The sequence below is a fragment of the Hoplias malabaricus genome, chromosome X1 (genome assembly GCF_029633855.1).
Source record: "Hoplias malabaricus isolate fHopMal1 chromosome X1, fHopMal1.hap1, whole genome shotgun sequence".
Lineage (NCBI taxonomy): Eukaryota > Metazoa > Chordata > Actinopteri > Characiformes > Erythrinidae > Hoplias > Hoplias malabaricus.
Window position 1 is genome coordinate 20622966 of NC_089818.1, and position 20152 is coordinate 20643117.

Below are 20152 nucleotides of genomic sequence, written 5' to 3' on the forward strand. Positions count from 1 at the left end.
CAGCTTAACAAACTTGGCAGATTTGGTTGTGGTTAATTTACTAACATCTGCAGGGATCTGGATGGAGTTTTATCAAAACTGTATAGCACATATTTACCTCACATTTAGTCGACCGACCTGTTAATGTTACTCTGGCAAAATTAGGCGTTTCAACCGTCTATTGACTGTTTTACCTTATTTTTTCGAATAAAGTGGTCAACTTTACTTGAAGTGGAATAGAAAGTTCAAGAAGCCAGCTAGTGATAGCTAGTTAGCCGTTGTTGCTAATTCTTTAAATAGATAACCAATATAAACCTATCATAGCTGAAACTGACCTTTCATAAAAGTAGAATCTTTAAATGAAACAAATATATTTTCCTGCTTTTTTTTTGCTCAAAAACGGCATGTAGCTATCACTGGAGCTATGGCCAAAATGGCTGCTAATTTAAAATTAAATTTACCTATTTTCACACTGGGCACGTTCAAATAAAAGTGTCCCTAATTCCAGGTCACATTTAGGTTATATTTTAAATATGATCTATATTTAAAATTAATCTGAACAGACACTCCTAAACTGACCTGCAAAAAATAAATAAAATAAAAAATTGGTCCTCTCAACCAGTGTTGCAATTTCATCTAATGAATTATTGTTTATTAATAATTACAGAATTGAAGACAGATCTCAGTATGCTATATTGCCAAATGATAACATTTTCTATCTAATAATTTTGCAAAATCAGAGTAAGCTTGTAAAATAAAAACCTATTTATTAATTTCAAGAGAATTAACAAATCACAGATTTTTCTTTTACAAAATGTGCCAACATTTCTGGAAATGTGGCTTGTATTTGTTTGTGTATCAGGTTTGATGGTAAAGAACCCTATAAAAGGACTTATGACACATCTCAAGTGCACATTTGAAAAAAATCCATTCAGGTTTACTTTATATGCTTGACATTTTCCATGGGTTAAGTACTTCTGGTTACCTAAAGAACGCTGCAATGGATGGTTTTTGTAGGGCCATTTTGTTGTAATTTTTTATTTTTTTTGGAAATGGTGTGAAAGCTAAATTGTTTACTGTAAAATACCTCTAATGGCAGTGAAATAATGCAAAATATAAGACCTTCATAGACAAGGTGTTCTAGAATCATTTTGTTATTCCACTTTAAATTTAAAAAAAGAACACCACGACCCTGAACTGAATAAGTGGACCTAATGAATGATAAAAGCACACACACACACAAAAAATAGATTTCAGAACAACCTGATTGGCACTGCCTTGCTGAAATAACCATGGACTCCCCAGGAAAAGATCTTGTCTCGATGGCAGAATAGATCTCCCTAAAACCCACATTCTTCCACATCAATGGAAACTTCTACCATGTGCAGGTCACCCATTCCCTGGTCCCCAAACAATGAGAGTTGTTGGCTTTTTTGCACCAATTGCTGATAGCAGTCAGCATAGTCCCTTCCATTTAATTTTCATGAAACAATTTAAACAATGGGCTCCTCTGACCGTACATATTTCTATTGTTTTTTGGACCATCTGAGATAAGACCCAAATAACTTGTTCACAGTTCTGCAAAGAATCCTTGAATAATAGTGTTTTATTTTTAGTTTTTAAGTCCTCCCATGCCCATGTGGCTGTATTTTTTTAACTGTAGCATGGCCGTTCCTTATGCATTGCCATCTGAGGGCTCAAAGGTCACTGGTTTTGCCCCTGTCGCAAATTTGGCGTGTGTGGTTGGCATCAAATTTAAAATAAGTTTTTATTTATAAAACATTGGAAATCATTTCTTTGTGCATTTGTCAGTTAAATAAACCTTCAAGAAAATTTAAATCTCTCTGGTTTTATTGCAGACTTTGCCAGTGGTTGGTAATTCTCTAAACAAATCTTACTCGGGGAACTTGAAGTAGTTTTTCTATTTAAAAAGGATTAGCACTTTGATGCACCAGAAGTCCTTCTCTGAACACATTTGTCACCTTTAGTTTGCAATGTGTGATTTTTAAAATCTACTGGTTGTCATTCTGGGTTCTGGCCACTTGTGGTCAGACCCATCAACTTCCTCCTAGTCATCTCTAAAGCTTCTGTTGCAACACCAGGGGGCCAAGCATACCTTGAAAGAGTCGCCGTTTGTCAATGACACTGAAAGGTTGTCCAATCCCAGTGGTCCAGAGAGTCGTGTCCATGTGCCGAAGAGTGTGGTCGCCTTTTGCTGCTTAAAAGGGTCAGCATGCTGTCACAGCGCCCACTTAAGTCTGCGCTTCCTACCTTCAGCTGTTGACTGGAGGCTGCAAAACACTCTTCCTCACACGCTCTCTCTCTCGTTCCCTCTCTCACTCTGCAGTGTCAGACCGCCAGCACAGACTTCCTGGTATGACACACAGAAGTATGATGCTTTGGGCTTCATTTGCATAAAAGGCAGAGTTCCAAGAAAAGAGCCAGATTCTGATTGATCTTGGAGAGGAGCCAGACGCACAAGATCATGAGTAAAATAAAGAAAGCTGAGTGAGAAGAAGGAAGAGGAGGGCTGTTCACAAGTAACCTTATAAAGGGTGACGCTAGTTTGCCTCGATGTACAGCTGTGTTCTTTTTTTAAGAGCGAAGCCATTTACAAGTGTGGGAGAGCAAAAGACTGTGGAACCCAAATCCTATCAAGTACAGCCTGTTGCAAGACTACAAGAGGTTCTCAAACACATCTCTGATCGTGGTGCCCAAGATGGATGCAACCATCTTGCTACAACCATGGGTTGTGAAGCCCTCCAGGAGTGGAACCAGATGATTGAAAGGATAAAATATGAAAGACTGTCTAGAGGTCTGTCAGTCTTTATCTCTAGAAGTACCAGCACCTGGTCGTTGGACGGTTGTTGAAACCTGTGCTATACATCAGAGGTCATCATAGCTGGGCATTTAGTCCAGGTTCCAGGCCGGGATTTTACAATGGCCGGTCAGTATGACACTATACCTGACCAGTTATAGCTGTAGTCATATCAGCCAGCCATTTTAAAATCCAGGCCTGGAACCTGGAACAAAGGTCTGGAATTTATGACCTCCATCATGTCTAGGCCATGTGAGAAATGCAATGGCAAGAACATATAAAAGGAGAGTCTGTGGAGTAATAGTTTTCCTAGAACTATGCATCCAAGCCAAGTACGTTCAACCTTCAGGAGCTTTTGTTTGGGTGGGAATGTGCCTTAACTCTACTTTGACAGTGTACCCACACCTGCCTCTTGTCCCTTCAGCTTTAAAACAGCATGCCAGTCCCACAGCTGTGATCAGCCAACGAGGAACTGAAGTTTCGGTGCTCCGAGGAAATTCCGTTATCACACGCTACAAAATGTAATGGGATAATGAGGCGGATAATCTCATGTCGCTGCTCGCTACAGGTCCCGTTTGGCTTAAGAGCCTCCCAGATTGCAGAACAGAAGAATGAATTATGGCGTTCCCCAGGGGGCTCCACTAGGACCCAGGAGTTTCTTGTTTTGAAAGCAGCAGGACTCTTCTGTGTAAAATAACAAATAAACAAACAATAACAATAAAGAAAAATGGATATATACAGATCCAGCTTAATCAGGTATATGACATAGGTAGGGGTCACTGTGCTAAAAATGGGGCATGTTTAGTAGCAACTACAAGAAGACAAGGATGATTACTGTTTTTTCTCATCCACTCACACACACCCAGAGGTGATAAGAAGAAATCTACCAAATTCACAAGTGGAGTCATAAGTGGATGCAAAAATACAAATATCTTAGATTCCATTGGGTTTGTGGCTGTTACTGTACCACATTAAACACCGACTCCGTGGCACTCGTCTCAAACTGTAATCAAAACAATGACAAAGGTTTTGACTCCAGTATATTTGGTCAATACTTGTGCACTTGTTTCGAATACTAAGCTCCGCCCACATGGTGCACAAGCATCTCCTGTATCACTGAAAGAGGACAGTGTCACTGACGCAAAATCTTCAGCAGCAGCCTTTGTGGAGCATTTTCTTAAACACCATTGAGTGAATAACTGAAGGGGGAAGTTTAAAGGCTGATTCAAAAGTAACGTCATGTGTGTTTTATTTAGAAGCTAAAAAAAAATTAAATATAACTTACACGGCTCACTGAAGGGATCCATCATTTAAGTCTCTCCTTTTTAGACATCAAAATGTGAAGCGTAAAAGACCAGTGGTTAAGGGAAATTCTGTGCGAGACTAACGCTAAATTTTTGTCTTTTTTGTTTGCACCTACTGTGTCAGTGTTACTAAATTTTAATTACACTAATTTGTATATATTTTTCTAATTTTATATATATTAGGGTGACCAGACGTCCTCTTTTACCCGGACATGTCCTCTTTTTAAGACTTAAAAAAATGTCCGGGCGGAATTTCACAAATGTCCGGGATTTTGTTTTTCTAGAGCTTACATAGAACTTCAAGAAGTTTTGTTCACAAACTAGTCCCGCCCTCCCCTACTCCGATTGGTTCGCTTGAGTGAGAAGGGGGCGTGGTGAAGTAGACTAAAATCTTCTGATTGGACGGTCTGACTGTAGAGCTACCGTTATTGGTCGATAACCTTCTCTGTAAACATTTAATTGGTCAGTCTGCACGTCAGTAGTCGTCCCCCCCGCCCCCCAAGTTATTAACAACATAATTTGCGACTAGTTATAAAATTAGAGGAACTCAACATGGCTTAATACAAGTGTAAGTTTATGAAAAGGGGGAAAAAAACAAAAAAAAAATACCGTGAGTTGCTGAAAATATTTCATGATCAGAAGCAGTACATTCTTGTTTCACTTTATTATGATTTACAAAAACAAATCTTTTAACTTAGAATAAGTAAAAAAAAAAAAAAACGAGAGTCATTGAATACGTGTAGGAAATGGAGGGGAAAAACAATCAAATTAATTTTAAAAAATATATATCGTGGGGCTGTATTTTGAGGATGAAGGGAAAACACCACAAATTGTTCCAATGTGTAGTTGAGTTTTAAAATAAAATATTGGATGAACTATATATTTAATAGGAAATCTTTAAAAAAAAAAAATAAAAATCAGCTGCTTAACGGAGCACTCGCTCCATCGCCCTTTTCTTTGTTCAGTTCTAATTGTGAAAAAAAGTGCAAATAAATACAAAGTACAGAGATGAAAGCAACCCTTCCATTTTGAGATGTTCTCATTATCAGTTGGCTGTTTACTGATCTAGTTCTTATTTTATTCTTTATTTGTATCTTAATAAATATGTGTGTTCACATACAGTGTACCTCAGCCACTGATATATGAATTTAAAAAAGCAATCAAAATCATATCATAAAAACACAATGTAAGAAAAAGGTTCTAGTTGTGTGTGTGTGTGTGTGTGTGTGTTTGTGTCTCCCCTTTTTTTGGGTCGTAAGAGTCTCGGTTAAAATGCCATTCGAATCCAGTCAGTAATTGGCCGGCTGTGGGAGTGGGTGTAGGTGAGACTCTGGAAGAGTTCTGTGAACGTTCCTCACTTTCTAATTTCCTCCAATTTTTTTCTTATTTTAAACCCCACATTTTGTTTTTTAAATTAAAATCACCACGTCTGGACAGCTACTGCCCTCCATGCTTTTTAAAAAGAAAAGAACAACACAAATCATGAGGAATGATCATTCTCCAGTTCAATGATAAAAAGCAAAGTTTAGATGAAAGTATACAATTGAAAGTGGTATTTGTTGCTCTTCCCTCCTCTGGTTAGATATCGAGAATATCCTTTGGCGCTTTTCCTGGTCAGGTCAGATGAAGGGGATGATGAGGATGATGATGATAATGCGTCTCTGGCTTGCCACCAGAGGGCGCTGCTGTGGTGCTGGCCTTAAAGGGAGCAATCGGGATGACCATAGTCGGGTTTCTGCTTGGGCCCCCTGCTAGGATTCAATTCCACCAACTGAAAGACTGCCCAAACTAATTTCTAGAACTTTCCCCACTTCTTCAGAGCGGCTGCTGCGTTACCAAGAGATTTTGAAGAGGGAGGACCGTGTGTGAGGAGGGGGATTCAAGCTTTAGGAGGTTCTGAATTATGCTGTTTGGCCACACTAGCACGGTCAGACTGAGATGACGATGTGTTTGATGAATGTTGTGTGAGAGTGTGTGTGTGAGTGTGTGTGCACGCGCATGTTGGGAGGACTGAGGGTTTTGTTTTGTGGTTTTTTTTAGGAGTTGTTGGCAGCATTCTCGTTGCTGGGGGAATTGGAGGAGGAAGAGGATGATGAGGAAGGCGAGAAGTTCATTCCTGATAAGCCCGGAGGATCTGTAGCTGTGTTCTGCCCGCTCAGACTCTTCCTGCATACTGGACATGTGTCGTGCTGAGGGAAAGAGAAACATGGTCGGGTCCACGTGAGTCACCTGATCAGATGCTGTTTGCTGACTAACATGCCGATATCTTTATAAAAGTATTCCTAAACATGAACAATGTAAGCAGAACATATTCATTAATAAATAATACAATAATAATAATAATAAAAACAGCCACAAATAAATATTACATGGCAGGCTAAGTGTTGTGCAAGAACCGGTGAAGCACTATGTGTTACCTTCATAACACAATGTGTTAGCTGTCTGTACATATTCATTCTCCTATTGGACTTGGGGTTATATACGATATCAAATATTGCAAAAAACTATACGAATTGGTGGGAATTCATGCATTAATGTTAGTTTATTGTTTAGTTTATGCTCCTTCATAAATCCTTAGTCTTTTGTAGCAACCAAAAATGTGCCCCTAAGAGCCTCCCAGACTGCAGAACAGAAGAATGAATTATGGCGTTCCCCAGGGGGCTCCCCTAGGCCCCAGGAGTTTCTTGTTTTGAAAGCAGCAGGACTATTCTGCGTAAAATAATAAATAAATAAACAATAACAATAAAGAAAAATGGATATACAGTGGAACTTCTACTAATGAACTTTTCAAGATACGAACCGGGCGTTTGAATTTTTTTGCCTCCACCTACGAACCACGACTCTAGAAACGAACCCGAGTCTCCACCGAACCAGCGGCTGGAAGTGGCCACTGACCCCAATAGGCGAGTCTCCCAGCGCCCAGACTTGAGTGAGCGTTTAAGATTAGCACATTGTAGCTTTAGCAATTTAGCATTAGTGTAAATAGCAGACATCGAAATTCGTGCTAAGTTAAGCCGCATCTACGCTTCGTCTCCCCACATTCACCGCCTACTCTCCGTTATTCCACCCACCCCCCACCTCCCGTCATACAGCCAGTGCCTGTGTTACTCCTCCAGCCAGTCGTCACGTCTTCAAGGTAGCGATGTGTAACCACTTACAACTTTATTATTTCTTTTTTATTACTGTTACCACTGTATTTCTCTTTTATTTTTAGTAACGCTACATGTATTTTTTTACTAATTTGAGAGTGTTGTAAACATATATCAGTGCACAAAGGGTGACTCTCGGGGTGGGGGCTGGAACGCATTAATTGCTTTTCCATTATTTTAAATGGGGAAAATTGACTCGAGAAACGAACCGGGTCACGGAACGAATCAAGTTCGTAGGTAGAGGTCCCACTGTATACAGATCCAGCTTAATCAGGTATATGACATAGGTAGGGGTCACTGTGCTAAAAATGGGCCATGTTAAGTAGCAACTACAAGAAGACAAGGATGATTACTGTTTTTTCTAAATATTAAATATACTTTTTAAATGGTAAAATCCCACCATTTGAAAATTCTACATTTCCACATAACACACACTAAAATGTGTGTTTCTTATGAACATAGAAATACACTGAAGGATGTATTTCAATGTAATTGTTTTGACATAAATATCTGAACGTAGCCATTAGCTAAACAAAGTTCCAAGCACCACAGTTAGCAGGCTTCAGGAGTGTTAGAGGATTAGGTTTTTAGGCTGAAACTGCACATCTCGGGCTGGTAAGAAATCTCAAATACATTTTACTTTTCATTTTCAGCCACACGCTAGCAGTGCTTTGACTAGATGAGCTTTTGGCTCTTTCCTCAACTTTTTAGCTGTGTTTTAAACCACATACTAAAACACCAAATAGTATTTATGAATGTACTCAAAGTGCATTCATGTAGAGTGTGAATTAGAGTGTGGTTTGGGACGCAGCCCATGACAAGCTATGGCCAAAAGCTGTGTACATTTCAGAAGTTGTACTTTATCCATCTGTATCACAGTTAATCTGCAGATTATAATCATTTGTGAATATCAACATTATCTCCCAAGTCAACTGTGAAATTCAGTAAGTGATTTGTCTATAAGCAAAACAAATGAATGGCAGCGCTGAGTGTTCATAAACATTCAGAAAATATACTGGCGACTAATGAATACCACATCCATAAAAAATACAGTGTCTCAGAGCAACTAGTCATTGTTGATAAGAACGGAAAAGAAAGTAAACCAGCAAGCAGAAGTTCAAGAGTGTTACCTGTTCCAGCCAGGGCACTATACAATCATTATGAAAGAGGTGATTGCATGGAAGTTGCCTAACACTCTCTCCCACACTGTAGTCTTCTTTACACACAGGACATTCTAAACCAGCACCTGGCACCACACGGGGAAAGAACGGGGAGGGAAAAAACATTTATTTTCTAAGCTGAATCTGTGACTGCAAAAGTAGCCCTTTAACCTTGCATTTGATTTAATTTACTACTCAGCATCAACAGATCAACCCAAGCTAATTAGCCCAGTCACATCCCATGACTAGGTTAACTGAAAGCCCACAGCAAAGAAAGACCCAGGCTGGATCTCAAATGGCTCCAAATAAACCCAGTAGGGAGACAGGCAAAAATCACTTACACATGTAATGGTCACTATATATGAAGGAGCCATCTGAAATTCAGTCTGAGAAATAAGAATACATCATGATCAGTAACAGCAGAATCAAAGACATGTCAGACAAACTCGAATAAAAGGCCATCATTAACACTGTCAATCAAACACGTCTCTTCTGTCAGGTGCCTTCTGTAATCGGATTCACAGACATCTGTGGAGAATGTTATATTTTGAAAGCCTTAAGAGTTAATAGGTTTTACACTCTAACAATTTATAAAATGAGAAAAACTGTAAGAACATAGTTTGTATTTAACGCCATGTCGGCCACAGGGCCACATTCTAATGTTAATCTTAACCTAATCTAAAATTGATTTACGAATACAGATTTATTTCAGATAAGTTGAGACTGACATTTATTTAAGTTCGTCATGTGTGTTGTCTTAATGGTCATTACTGACAGGAATTTAAGGAGTGCTGATGCTTTCGTATTGTTGAATTATTCTGTTATGGACTTCTGCTGCCTCTCGTGGCCAAAATCAATAAAGTCCAACATTACATTTTTTATCGTAAGTAAAAACAGAGAACACTTCTTCCTCCATGTGTCCAATATTTGGACTGTTATTGTGCATTCTTCAGACCAAAACTATCAAAAAGAAGTGAAACATTATGGTTAATGCATATTAATGCATATATAAGGCTGGAACGATAGCACCCTCCTAAGCATACCACACACACCACAACATCTTACAAAGGCATAAAATGATTCTTAAACACAGCCCTGTTTTAATATCCTGGACCCTCAACAATGGAATGAAGAAGACGGCTTGACTTAATATCAGATATTGTATGAATTAAATATAAGTGACAGATATAAGTATGAATTAAAATGAAAATTGTGACGGTCTTTTAAACCTTATTCCTTGAATTAGTAAGAAATAACATGTTTTCTGACGATCAATAAACACAAGTTAGGAACTCAAATTCCACTGTATTTATTTGTTTGACACTTTCATATCACTGGTGCTTAGCCTTTAAGGACTTTCTCCAGTCTCTACTTCAGTATAAAAGTTCTCACACACAAGTTTATACAAGGAGATTCACTCAAAAGAGGCCTTGACTATTCTTATGTAACTCCCATTAGGATGGAGCAGTCTGAACAAAACAAACCCCACATATTATTTCCTAAATACACTCTGACGCTGCTTTGACAAATAGGTGACGCAACAGGTTCACACCATAAAGATGCACTGCTCAATACCGTACACCACCATCCTGAAGAGAAGTCGAATGAGTGAAGGGTTATAGAGCTATGCACCCAAAAGGGTAAATGTCACTACGGCTGCCCTGCACCTAACTCATTTTTCCAAAGCAGGGGCATCCTGGCTTGTTCGAAGCTCCATATACTGAGGCGCACCTTGTGCTTGCATTCAGATTGCTTCGTCCTATCAAGAGTATTACATAATATTCAGGGCCTCTTTCGTGTGAATCTCGCATTATACTTTCAACAGAGCAGGGTGCTGATTCAATGCTACTGTTCATTGCTAGCTTTACTCTGTGTGTTTTGAGTGGGTCAGCTAACAAACTGTGCTGGACGTCGGTCCTCCAGGACGAGAGCTGCCCAGCCCTACAACTGCAAAAATATCTCAAAATGTCCTGTGATTTGTCTTGTGTTCTTGGACAACTTCTCTCTAATTACATCACTGTGGGATTTCAAAGCCTTTCTTAATACTTAAAGCCTCATAAAAGGTCAGGTAAATGCAGGTAAAACTGCATGGAAATTTGACCTGAGGGTTTGCTGCGGTAACCAACCCAACCAGCTTGTGATGTGTTCACAGTTAAAACAGCATTATACAATCATGACCATGCACCATGTTCACACAGCTCTCGTTTTTTTAAAGAAGAACAGTAGCAGGTGATTTTAGAAAAAGGTCTAGGTAACAATTAGTCCAGTTTGTTACTTATTTGACTAAAGTGAGCCAGCAGTATCAATATATTCTCACACAGGGCAATGCCCATAAAGACCGCTGGTGTGGCACTCACCCACGTGCTCCTCTGTGATCTGAACTGTTGGAAGGCTTTTAATTTTTTCTCTGTCTGCAGGAGGCGGACCCGTATTTTCAAACTGATTCAATAACTGCAAAAGAGGTGCAAAAATACTGAACAGTCAATATGCTTTAGTCGATATCGTGGTGATAGAATACGTTGAATTATTTCTTTACAGAGAGTTCATACCTGTGTTATAATAGCATCTAATCCGTTGGCCCCCCAAGCGTAGTCCATTGGATTTGAATGTAGCATTCCCCTATAAAAGATCAATATAAAATTCATCACCCACAACACAGCCATATTTAATTAGAAAGACTCTACAGTAAAGATTAACACTTAGAATAATGAAATGTTTAAACCTTGTATTTTCATACCATGGTCCCATGCCCATATTTGGCATAGCTGTTGGTGCGATGATTCCATTTACTAACTGCTGAATTATTCTGTTAAAACACACAACACATGAGTTAACAATGAACATGAACTTTACACCAACACTGATTCAAATTCATGTACTCAGAATATATCAAATTATATCAACTCAGAAAGTTCTGTATTCATGACAAAATATTTATTCAATCACATAATCCCAGAGTAAAATAATGAACAAATAAACTGAGCACATTACCGTAACAACACCGTAAATCAAAGCATTCTAAGACAAAACGCACACATGGAAATGCCTCTGGGCTAAAAGATTCCTTGCCAGTTCAATTCAACGGGCACACAACTAATGTGTTATCGTTCTCTTTTGTTATCTCTGTGACTGTATTCCATTTTATTTTTTACATTCATTTTCCTTCTATCTTTTTAAACAAGCCTCATTTTAATAGTCAAAGACTTAAAAAAAACACAGACAGGTAATTCGATTAATTGACACCTGTCAAAGGGTGGGATATATTAAGCAAAAAGTGAAGAATCAGTTCTTGAAGTTGATGTGTAAGTAGGAAAAATAATCAAGTGAGAGAATCTGAGCAACTCTACCAAAGACCACATTTTAAAGGACTAACAACTGGATCACAGAATCTCCAAAAGTGGTAGGTGCTTCAGGGTGTTTTCTCAGTAAACAGTGGGAAGTACATCTCAAAGGTGGTCTAAGGAAAGACAACTGGTGAATTAGCAACAGCGGGGTCATGGGTTCCTATAAGTAAGTAAATGAATGTACGTGTGTATACCCAGATATGGATTGGCTCTATCCAGGGTGAACCCATAGTGCCTGATTCAGTCGTTTATGTGGCCTGTCGTTTCCTGGTTGTGAATACACTGTACACATTGATTGGGTGTTGAATGGAATGGCATTCTGTGCAGTGTTCATTATAAAGCGTCCTTGGGTACCGAGAAATGCACTATTAAAGTTTAGTATTAACAATAAATGAATAAGCAGTAATGGCTTCTTTCAACACTCTGCAAAAACTGGACGGATTTGAGAATAATACATCGTTCAAGGTTTTGTCTTTGGCCAAAGAAGTCCCCCGATCTCAATCTGATCTGACATCTGTGGGATATGTTGGAGAATAAAAAAATGAATGATAATATCTGAAAATGGATATGGACTGGGAGAGTTTAACACACCATTAATCTAACCATTTATATTCTAAAGAATGTTGAGGGAATTGTGCATAAAAATATGATTAAATTTGTGTTTAAAGAGGAATGATGTTGTAATATGGCAGCGTGGAAGTGTTGTTGCCCGTAAAACTGAGCTGATTCAGATTCTGTCCTCACCCCTCTAAAGTTGGCACCCCTTCATGCCGCGTCCCTTGTCTCCGGGGAACGTGGCGTCCCCTTGGCTGCCTGGCTCCGTAACGCTGGCGCGAGGCCATCTCCCTTTCCCTGCGGTTCTCCGCCTCACGGTTGTCCTCAGTGGGCAGCCCCGCCCGCAGATCAAAGCCCTCGCCGAAAATCCCCAAAGCAAACTGACCATAGCCATGCGGGAAGGTAAAGAGGGTCTGGTCCACATTCTGCAAACCACATTAATAATAAATATAACAAACCATGTTTAGCCTAGAGGCACACACTGAGTAATCCGTTTTGCGTGACGCTAAATTCTGGTTGAAGTTTGCATTTTTTTAGGCTTTGCAACATTTAGAGCTACTGCTCCTAGGAAATGGCATGCATTTTTAAGCTTTAAAATATGTATATATAAAATAATGAATATTTAAAAGTGTATCTCTAAGAACAAGTGAAAAGCAAAAAAAAATACATTTATGGACCATTCCACAAAAGGAGTGCTACTGTGCTTTAATCCAGTCTTTTTTATACTGGACACTTAACAAGTGCAAAAGTACTAGTATTATTTTAAGGTTGTTTTGGTTCTCCTTATGGAGTAATACACCAAGAATTACATTGATTAATATCAAACTAATCAGCAAAAATGTGCTCATTTTACAGTCAAAACTGACCATGTGATTCTTTGATGAATAAGGGCCCAATACGAAGCAGAAAATTAAAAACAATCCTGTTAAATCTAATAGACCTTTCCCAAATATTCAATGGACAAAAGCCTTTTGCTGAGTGTATGATACCGTTAGTGAGGACATTCAGCCTCACCTCGAATGGGGGACGGTTCTGATCACTGGAGGAGTGTGTGGACGTGGACCCATTCTCTGCACTGAAGGTAAAAACATCCCATTTAAATATAATAATAATAGGATAAAAACAAACTTTTTCAGAACCATAAACATTAGACACAGTTCACTTTATTTATGTCTACTTCTTATAATAAAAACAACAAATCCAAGTTCCTGACACACACACACGATGTTAACTGAACAAACTGATTCAGAATCTTAATGTTTTACAGCCTAGAAATAATTACAGACCAATTATTTATCTGTTATCGAATATTTTTCCCAAAGGAAGTTCATAAAGAAAAGCAGCTTGTATGAATGCAAACATCTGTCCTGGATACAGAAGCTGATTTAATTCTAAAGGACTGCGGAGTCTAAATCAGTGTTTCTGGAGTGAATCAGTGTTTTTGGAGACACAGCAGGAAGAGAAAGGTTTATCTCAACAGCAAGTACCTACTTAATTACATGTGTTATACTGTAAGGACACCACTGTACTGCAGGGGAAATGAGCGTGCAAGCTGTTTTCTTACTGTTGTCTTATATTTTGTCAGGAGGGTGTAACAAAAAATGACAAATAGTTTTTATAATTAATGCCTTTTTGGTCAGAAAATTCTAAAAAAAAAAAAATGTAATAATTCTTTCCAGCTTTGGCTTGTTCATATTTTTGCAGTCCTGAGATATACAGAGATTGTTCCAATAGCTATATTCAGGTTTGAATATCCGCTAAAACAATATGAAAACTGAGGAGGGCATCCTAGTGGTCTGCATGGACCTTTAGCACAGCCCTGGAAGAATTTTTACAAGACGACATACCTTCTCTCGTCCGGTAACTCTTCAATGAAGCCAGACTGACACCGTGGACAGGTATAATCCTAAAAAAAACAAAAAAAAAAACATAGTTTAGTAAGAAGCCAGCCTGGACTAAAAAGCCCACTACATAACTGCATGTGATGTCACATGACAAGGGGAGGCACGGTGGCGCAGCAGGTAGTGTCGCAATCAAACAGCTCCAGGAGGTTGTGGGTTAGATTCCCGCTCCGGGTGACTGTCTGTGAGGAGTGTGGTGTGTTCTCTCTGTGTCTGCGTGGGTTTCCTCCGGGTGACTGTCTCTGAGGGGTGTGGTGTGTTCTCTCTGTGTCTGCGTGGGTTTCCTCCGGGTGACTGTCTCTGAGGGGTGTGGTGTGTTCTCCCTGTGTCTGTGTGGGTATCCTCCGGGTGACTGTCTGTGAGGAGTGTGGTGTGTTCTCTCTGTGTCTGCGTGGGTTTCCTCCGGGTGACTGTCTGTGAGGAGTGTGGTGTGTTCTCTCTGTGTCTGCGTGGGTTTCCTCCGGGTGACTGTCTGTGAGGAGTGTGGTGTGTTCTCTCTGTGTCTGCGTGGGTTTCCTCCGGGTGACTGTCTCTGAGGGGTGTGGTGTGTTCTCCCTGTGTCTGTGTGGGTATCCTCCGGGTGACTGTCTGTGAGGAGTGTGGTGTGTTCTCCTTGTGTCCGTGTGGGTGTCCTCTGGGTGACTGTCTGTGAGGAGTGTGGTGTGTTCCCCTCGTGTCCGCGTGGGATTCCTCCGGGTGCCCCGGTTTCCTCCCACAGTCCAAAAACACACGTTGGTAGGTGGATTGGCAACTCAAAAGTGTCCGTAGGTGTGAATGTGTGAGTGTGTGTGTTGCCCTGTAAAGAACTGGCACCCCCTCCAGGGTGTGTTCCTGCCTTGCACCCAATGATTCCAGGTAGGCTCCGGACCCACCGCGACCCTGAACTGGATAAGCGCTTACAGATAAAGAATGAATGAATGTCACATGACAATGTTAATTTTTTGTTTTCACTGTCTTTATTAACAAAAATATCTGTGTTTTTGTTTGCCTTGAACATTTACAACAGTGAGGTACCTCATGGTGTATGTGTATGGTAAACAGGACAGAACAAAATTGCTGTCGGGCCTATATGCCATTCTTAAAGTAGAAAATAGCAGCACTCAATAAGCAAGTGCACATTAACTTCAGTTATGCAAAATGAACAAGTTGCAAAGAGAATTTTTAAAAAATCCAAGAGAGGACATATACAGACCTTTTTTTCTAGTCATTTCATTCTCTGTAGTCACATCACTATTTTCTACACCTGAGGTAAAACCCATTCTAGTACTGTTGGTGCCATAAAAGAACAACTTTTCAATGTCAGCTACAGTTGACCTCACAGAAGCATCTCATATCTAATGCGATCTAAACAGCGGTAAACATAATAGGACCTATATTATGAATAACAACTTGGCATTCAGATTAGCCTCACTGCATTCACGAAACCAGCAACCTACAGACCACCATGACATGGAAGCATTAGTACCAATGACTGCACTATAGTGCTTTGACAGTAGCTCTATACTGTGTGAGTTCGTTCTAGAGTCTCTGTACAATGAGGCAAAAAGGATGCCAACGGGAGAACCAAAGAACCTTTGTTGGAGCATTCACTATCCTTCATACAAGGAGTGATCATGTGTTGAACTTACTCTTAACTAAAAAAAAAAGGGCAAAGGACCAACATAATCATGACGAAACTAACAGGCACTTCCTGCCTTGCATTTTTTGGCGTTTGGAGAAGACTGGACCATTACAGTTGGTCATGCTGTTGTTAGTATATCTGTAAATGTACTGACATCTGAAACACTATAGCTAAGAGTGACAACCTGGGAATTTACTGGCTCACAGTTATGATGACATCTGCCACTTAACCCAAGCCCCAAAGGCTCAGAGCCCATCAAAGCAATCCACAAGACAAAAATGATTTAGTTGTCAAGAACAGGAGGTGACTCTGACCGCTCTCACAGGAAAGCAGCAGTACTTGCACTTGTCAGCTATTCAGGGTTTAAAACAGGCTCAAACCTCTACCAAGATAAGTAACTGGAGAAAGATATGTTATGATTATTGTGATAAACCAACACATTTCCCTGAATAAATGGTGGGTATAATCAGTGTTTAAACAATATTCACCAACTGCATGTAACATAACAAAGAGAACATAAATAATCCTGTTTTATTCTGTATATCTGTATCAAAACACTACACTCTGTACTGAGTCTTCAAGTATGAATTAAATATAGTACTTCCATGTGTAATCAACAAAACATGAAAGTCTGCTTTTGTATATTGCAATGACTCAAGCACCATAGGTTTTAAAAGTGATTCAATAAGTGGGGTGTCATGTGTAGGAGTGCAACTAGAGGTTCAAGTTTTACTTCAACTTTGTGAGTGAAGCATCACATTTAGCCCCTACAACTGTGAGAAATCACAACACAATCAATGAGGTGAACTAGCATCCATTCCAATTAGGGCTGGGTGACGAGGCCTATAAACTGTTTAGCAATATGTGCCGCCTTTACTGACACACAAGATGTATCTCGACATTTTGAGTTCTCCTCTTAAAGGCTAAGCACCAGCTCTATGAAAGTGTCAAACAAATAAACACAGTGGAATTTGAGTTCCTAACTTGTGTTTATTGATAGTCAGAAAACATGTTATTTCTTACTAGTTCAAGGAATAAGGTTTAAAAGACCGTTGGTCTCCCCCCCCCAACGGTGTTGGGAAACTCTAATAGGCGTCTTGCCTGTGGCGTAGATGGTGGACAACAACTCTAGAAGCTGCACTTAATTTAATGCAAAATGACGAAAAGGTGTGTTGTTTTTGGCTGCAATCATTCAATGTACAGTGGGACATCTGTGCACAAATGACCCAAAGATCCCAAAATATCCAGAAAATGGACTAAATTTGTCAACTTTAAACGGACACTTTGGAAAGGACCATCCGCTCACTCCGTTATCTGTAGCTCATTTCACTGGCGCTTTTCCAACAATATGGGCATGTAAGGACACCAACGAAAGGTGTTCAAGAGCCTCTGTAACTTGGAGGTAAACAGGGTAAGGACACTCACTTCGCCTGTTTTAGTTGGTGTTAGTTAACGTTAGCTTGACTCGCTAAACTCGGTGCCTCAGATTATACTCGGCTACGTAGCTGCATTACGGAGGTTTATAGTGTCGGATGAATTCGAGTTCGACTTCGATCACATTTACAAGAATAACGGTACCTCTAAATTTGAGTTTAGCTTATTGCTAGGCTATTGTCATGAATAATGTTGGTTATTTAGCTAGATACTGTCATAACAGTCAGTCATAACGGTGTTTTACCGCGGCGTTGTTCAGCTGTTGTCCACCAGTGACGTCACGGTCGCGTTCAAGAATTTCCGTAGAGAGCTCGGGTTTTTCCGTCAGTTTAATAAAATTGTCAGTTTTAAAGCAAATTAAGCTGCTATTTTCATTTTAATTCATACTTATATCTGTCAGTAACTACAATAATGTGAAATATTCATGGAGGTCCATTAAGTGGTGCTTAGCCTTTAAGCGCAGCAATCTGAAGATTCTAATAGTCTTGGCTTGTTTGAAATATCATGTGTATTTAAATTGAACTATTTACGCCCTCTTGCATTCAAAAAAGGAACATTGAAACCAAGTTAAATTGAACAAATAGTCAATGAAACACCAAAGTAAGGCTCATGCCAGTGGCTTAAAATATGTGTTTTGCACTTGACTTTCACAATACAGTCACACAATAAATAAAACCAGCGTCAACAAATCAGGTCTATTCAACACATCACTCATCCCCGATTCCTTGAAAAGTTAAGGACATTCTAGACGTTTCCTTCAAATGTGGACATATCTTTTAAGTAACGGATTTGAACTTTCAAAGTGACCCTCAAGTGCACGAGAGGCGTGTGACTGAAATATCTAGAATATTCTACACACTGGAAAGACAACAGAGCCGAGTGAATGCTGAGGAACATGAAATTCAACAGCCCTTTGAACACTTGTTTTCAAGCTTTGAGGTGTTATTCACACATTAGGATAAACATATCAACTCGTCTGAAACTCAAGGATTGTATCTGAAGGAAAAGTAGAGAATCCGTTGAGGTGAAATAGTTTGAAAGGCGTTAAACAGGTGGCATTGACGACCTAATTCTCTAACCCAGGTTATAAGGTTGGTCCCTTTACATAGGTTTAAATTGTATAACTTTAATAAATATGACATTAATGGCACCCAAAACGGAATCGCCCAAATTCAGTCCACAGCTTTGACAACTATCCTCTGAAATCTCGGAGCTCTGTAATGTTAATTTAATACATTAATCGTGTTAGCCAACTAAGGCTAGCTCTCTATAAATATACAATCTCAGAGGCAACTGAGAGCAGCAAAATTAACTGACAAGTCTTTTTAAGGTAAACTGAGGGAGTCAACAAGTTCATCCGCGTCTCATGAACGAACTAACCCCCTTCAAAGCCCCAAAACACGACTTTCTGGCGGCTAGTTAGCACTGCTAACGAAACACAAATCAAATTGAAGTTGCTTCTTTTTCGAATTTTCCCTTCCACCTTAAACAGCGTAACCGTTAATTTCTGGAGCATGGTATGATTTAATGCAGAACAGAATATAAGAATATGTACCCGAGTCGAGCTTAAGGCTCCAGGCTGTACCGTTAGCTGCCCTCTCATTTAAGGTGGAACGGCTCATTGGAGTTAGGAGCCAGCTTCATGCCGCACAGCTAACGTTAGCATGCTAAGCTGTAAACTGCTAGTGGACATTAATGGAACGGCTAACAGCGATGCTAACATGCAAACCGCTCAGCTCTCCACAGCTGCTCAACCATCGCAGACAAACCGCGGGTTTCTCCGTAAAACTCGCGGCTCCACGGGGAACAGAGAACACGACTCGGGGCCGCGGAATTACCGGGAGGCGCGGGCTGATCTCCTCGCAGCATCTGTGACAGAAGAAGCGGCTGGTCCGGAGCGGAGCTTCCGCCATATTCACTCTCACTGCGGGACTCAAAGCCAGAGGCAACGGCGGAACGGCGTTCACACTGGGACACACCGAGCACACGCACACGCACACGCGCGCGCGAGAGACAGAGAGTGAGTCAGACACACACACAATTTTACACAAGTGCGTTTCCAAGGATTGTGGGGATGTAGCATTGACTTACATTAATTTTCTTATTATAGGGTCATTCAGTAACCTGACATTAACCACAAGTACTAACTAGCCAACCCTAAAACCTACCCTTATATGACCTTACACTAATATAACCCTAATACTTTCCATATTATGATCCCAACACATACCCCAAAACGTACCCGAACCCTTAAACCAGCCCTAACCCTAACCACAACTCTAAACATAATATTAAAACGTGTATTCACCTTAAAATTTACACAGCAAATATAAACATGAACAAACTAGTATGTTCTAGGTACATCTAACGTCTTCAAATCTTAAAAAATCAGATGATTATTAATGGAAAAGTGTTACCAAATTTGAGAATGTCTCGTCATTAAGGTACACATTGTTTCTGGTTTACATTAGACTTTACTATTTATGGAAAGGGTGGAAAACCTGCTCATGATCTTTCAGTTGCCACTGCCATTTACATTTACTAGCCACATATAGAATGCAAATTCCAGCTGCTCTCAAGACACTAAATTCCACTTTTGTGCCTCTGTAAGCGTAACTCACAATGAGATCAGGAAAAATATTATTTTCAATATTCACTTAAATTTTAAATTTCAGTATTCAATTTTGAATACTCATTTATTTAGGAAGGTTATATCCTCAGTATGTGATCTTGTTTAATTATATGATACTGGGTTCATAATGGGCGACATGGTGGCGCAGCAGGTAGCGTCGCAGTCACACAGGAGGTTGTGAGTTCGATTCCCGCTCCGGGTGACTGTCTGTGAGGAGTGTGGTGTATTCTCCCTGTGTCTGCGTGGGTTTCCTCC

At 39.9% G+C, this 20152-nt stretch overlaps 1 protein-coding gene across 3 annotated transcripts; it reads right to left on the minus strand.

Moving 5' to 3' along the window:
• Positions 1–4827: 4827 nt before the first annotated feature.
• Positions 4828–19258, minus strand: LOC136675737 (E3 ubiquitin-protein ligase RNF126-like). 3 transcript variants are annotated; one of them, XM_066652469.1, is made up of 9 exons: positions 19104–19258; positions 14157–14215; positions 13324–13384; positions 12499–12734; positions 11148–11216; positions 10960–11029; positions 10768–10861; positions 8381–8496; positions 4828–6290 (listed from the first exon to the last, which is right to left on the minus strand). In XM_066652469.1, exons 1-9 carry the CDS (start codon positions 19176–19178, stop codon positions 6138–6140), a joined length of 933 nt encoding a protein of 310 aa, XP_066508566.1. In that variant the 5' UTR covers positions 19179–19258; the 3' UTR covers positions 4828–6137. The 3 variants fall into 3 exon arrangements, with proteins under 3 accessions (XP_066508566.1, XP_066508565.1, XP_066508567.1); XM_066652468.1 differs by having other exon boundaries at positions 11133–11216; XM_066652470.1 differs by lacking the exon at positions 19104–19258 and adding an exon at positions 18821–18935 and having other exon boundaries at positions 11133–11216.
• Positions 19259–20152: the final 894 nt, after the last annotated feature.

Coding starts and splice junctions, on each gene's coding strand:
- LOC136675737 (XM_066652468.1), bottom strand. CDS start 19,178: ATGGCGGAAGCTCCGCTCCGGACCAGCCGCTTCTTCTGTCACAGATGC. Junction 8,497..10,767: donor GATCACAGAGGAGCACGTGG/GTGAGTGCCACA, acceptor GTGTGGTGCCAG/GTGCTGGTTTAGAATGTCCT. Junction 6,291..8,380: donor TAGTGCCCTGGCTGGAACAG/GTAACACTCTTG, acceptor TCTTTCCCTCAG/CACGACACATGTCCAGTATG.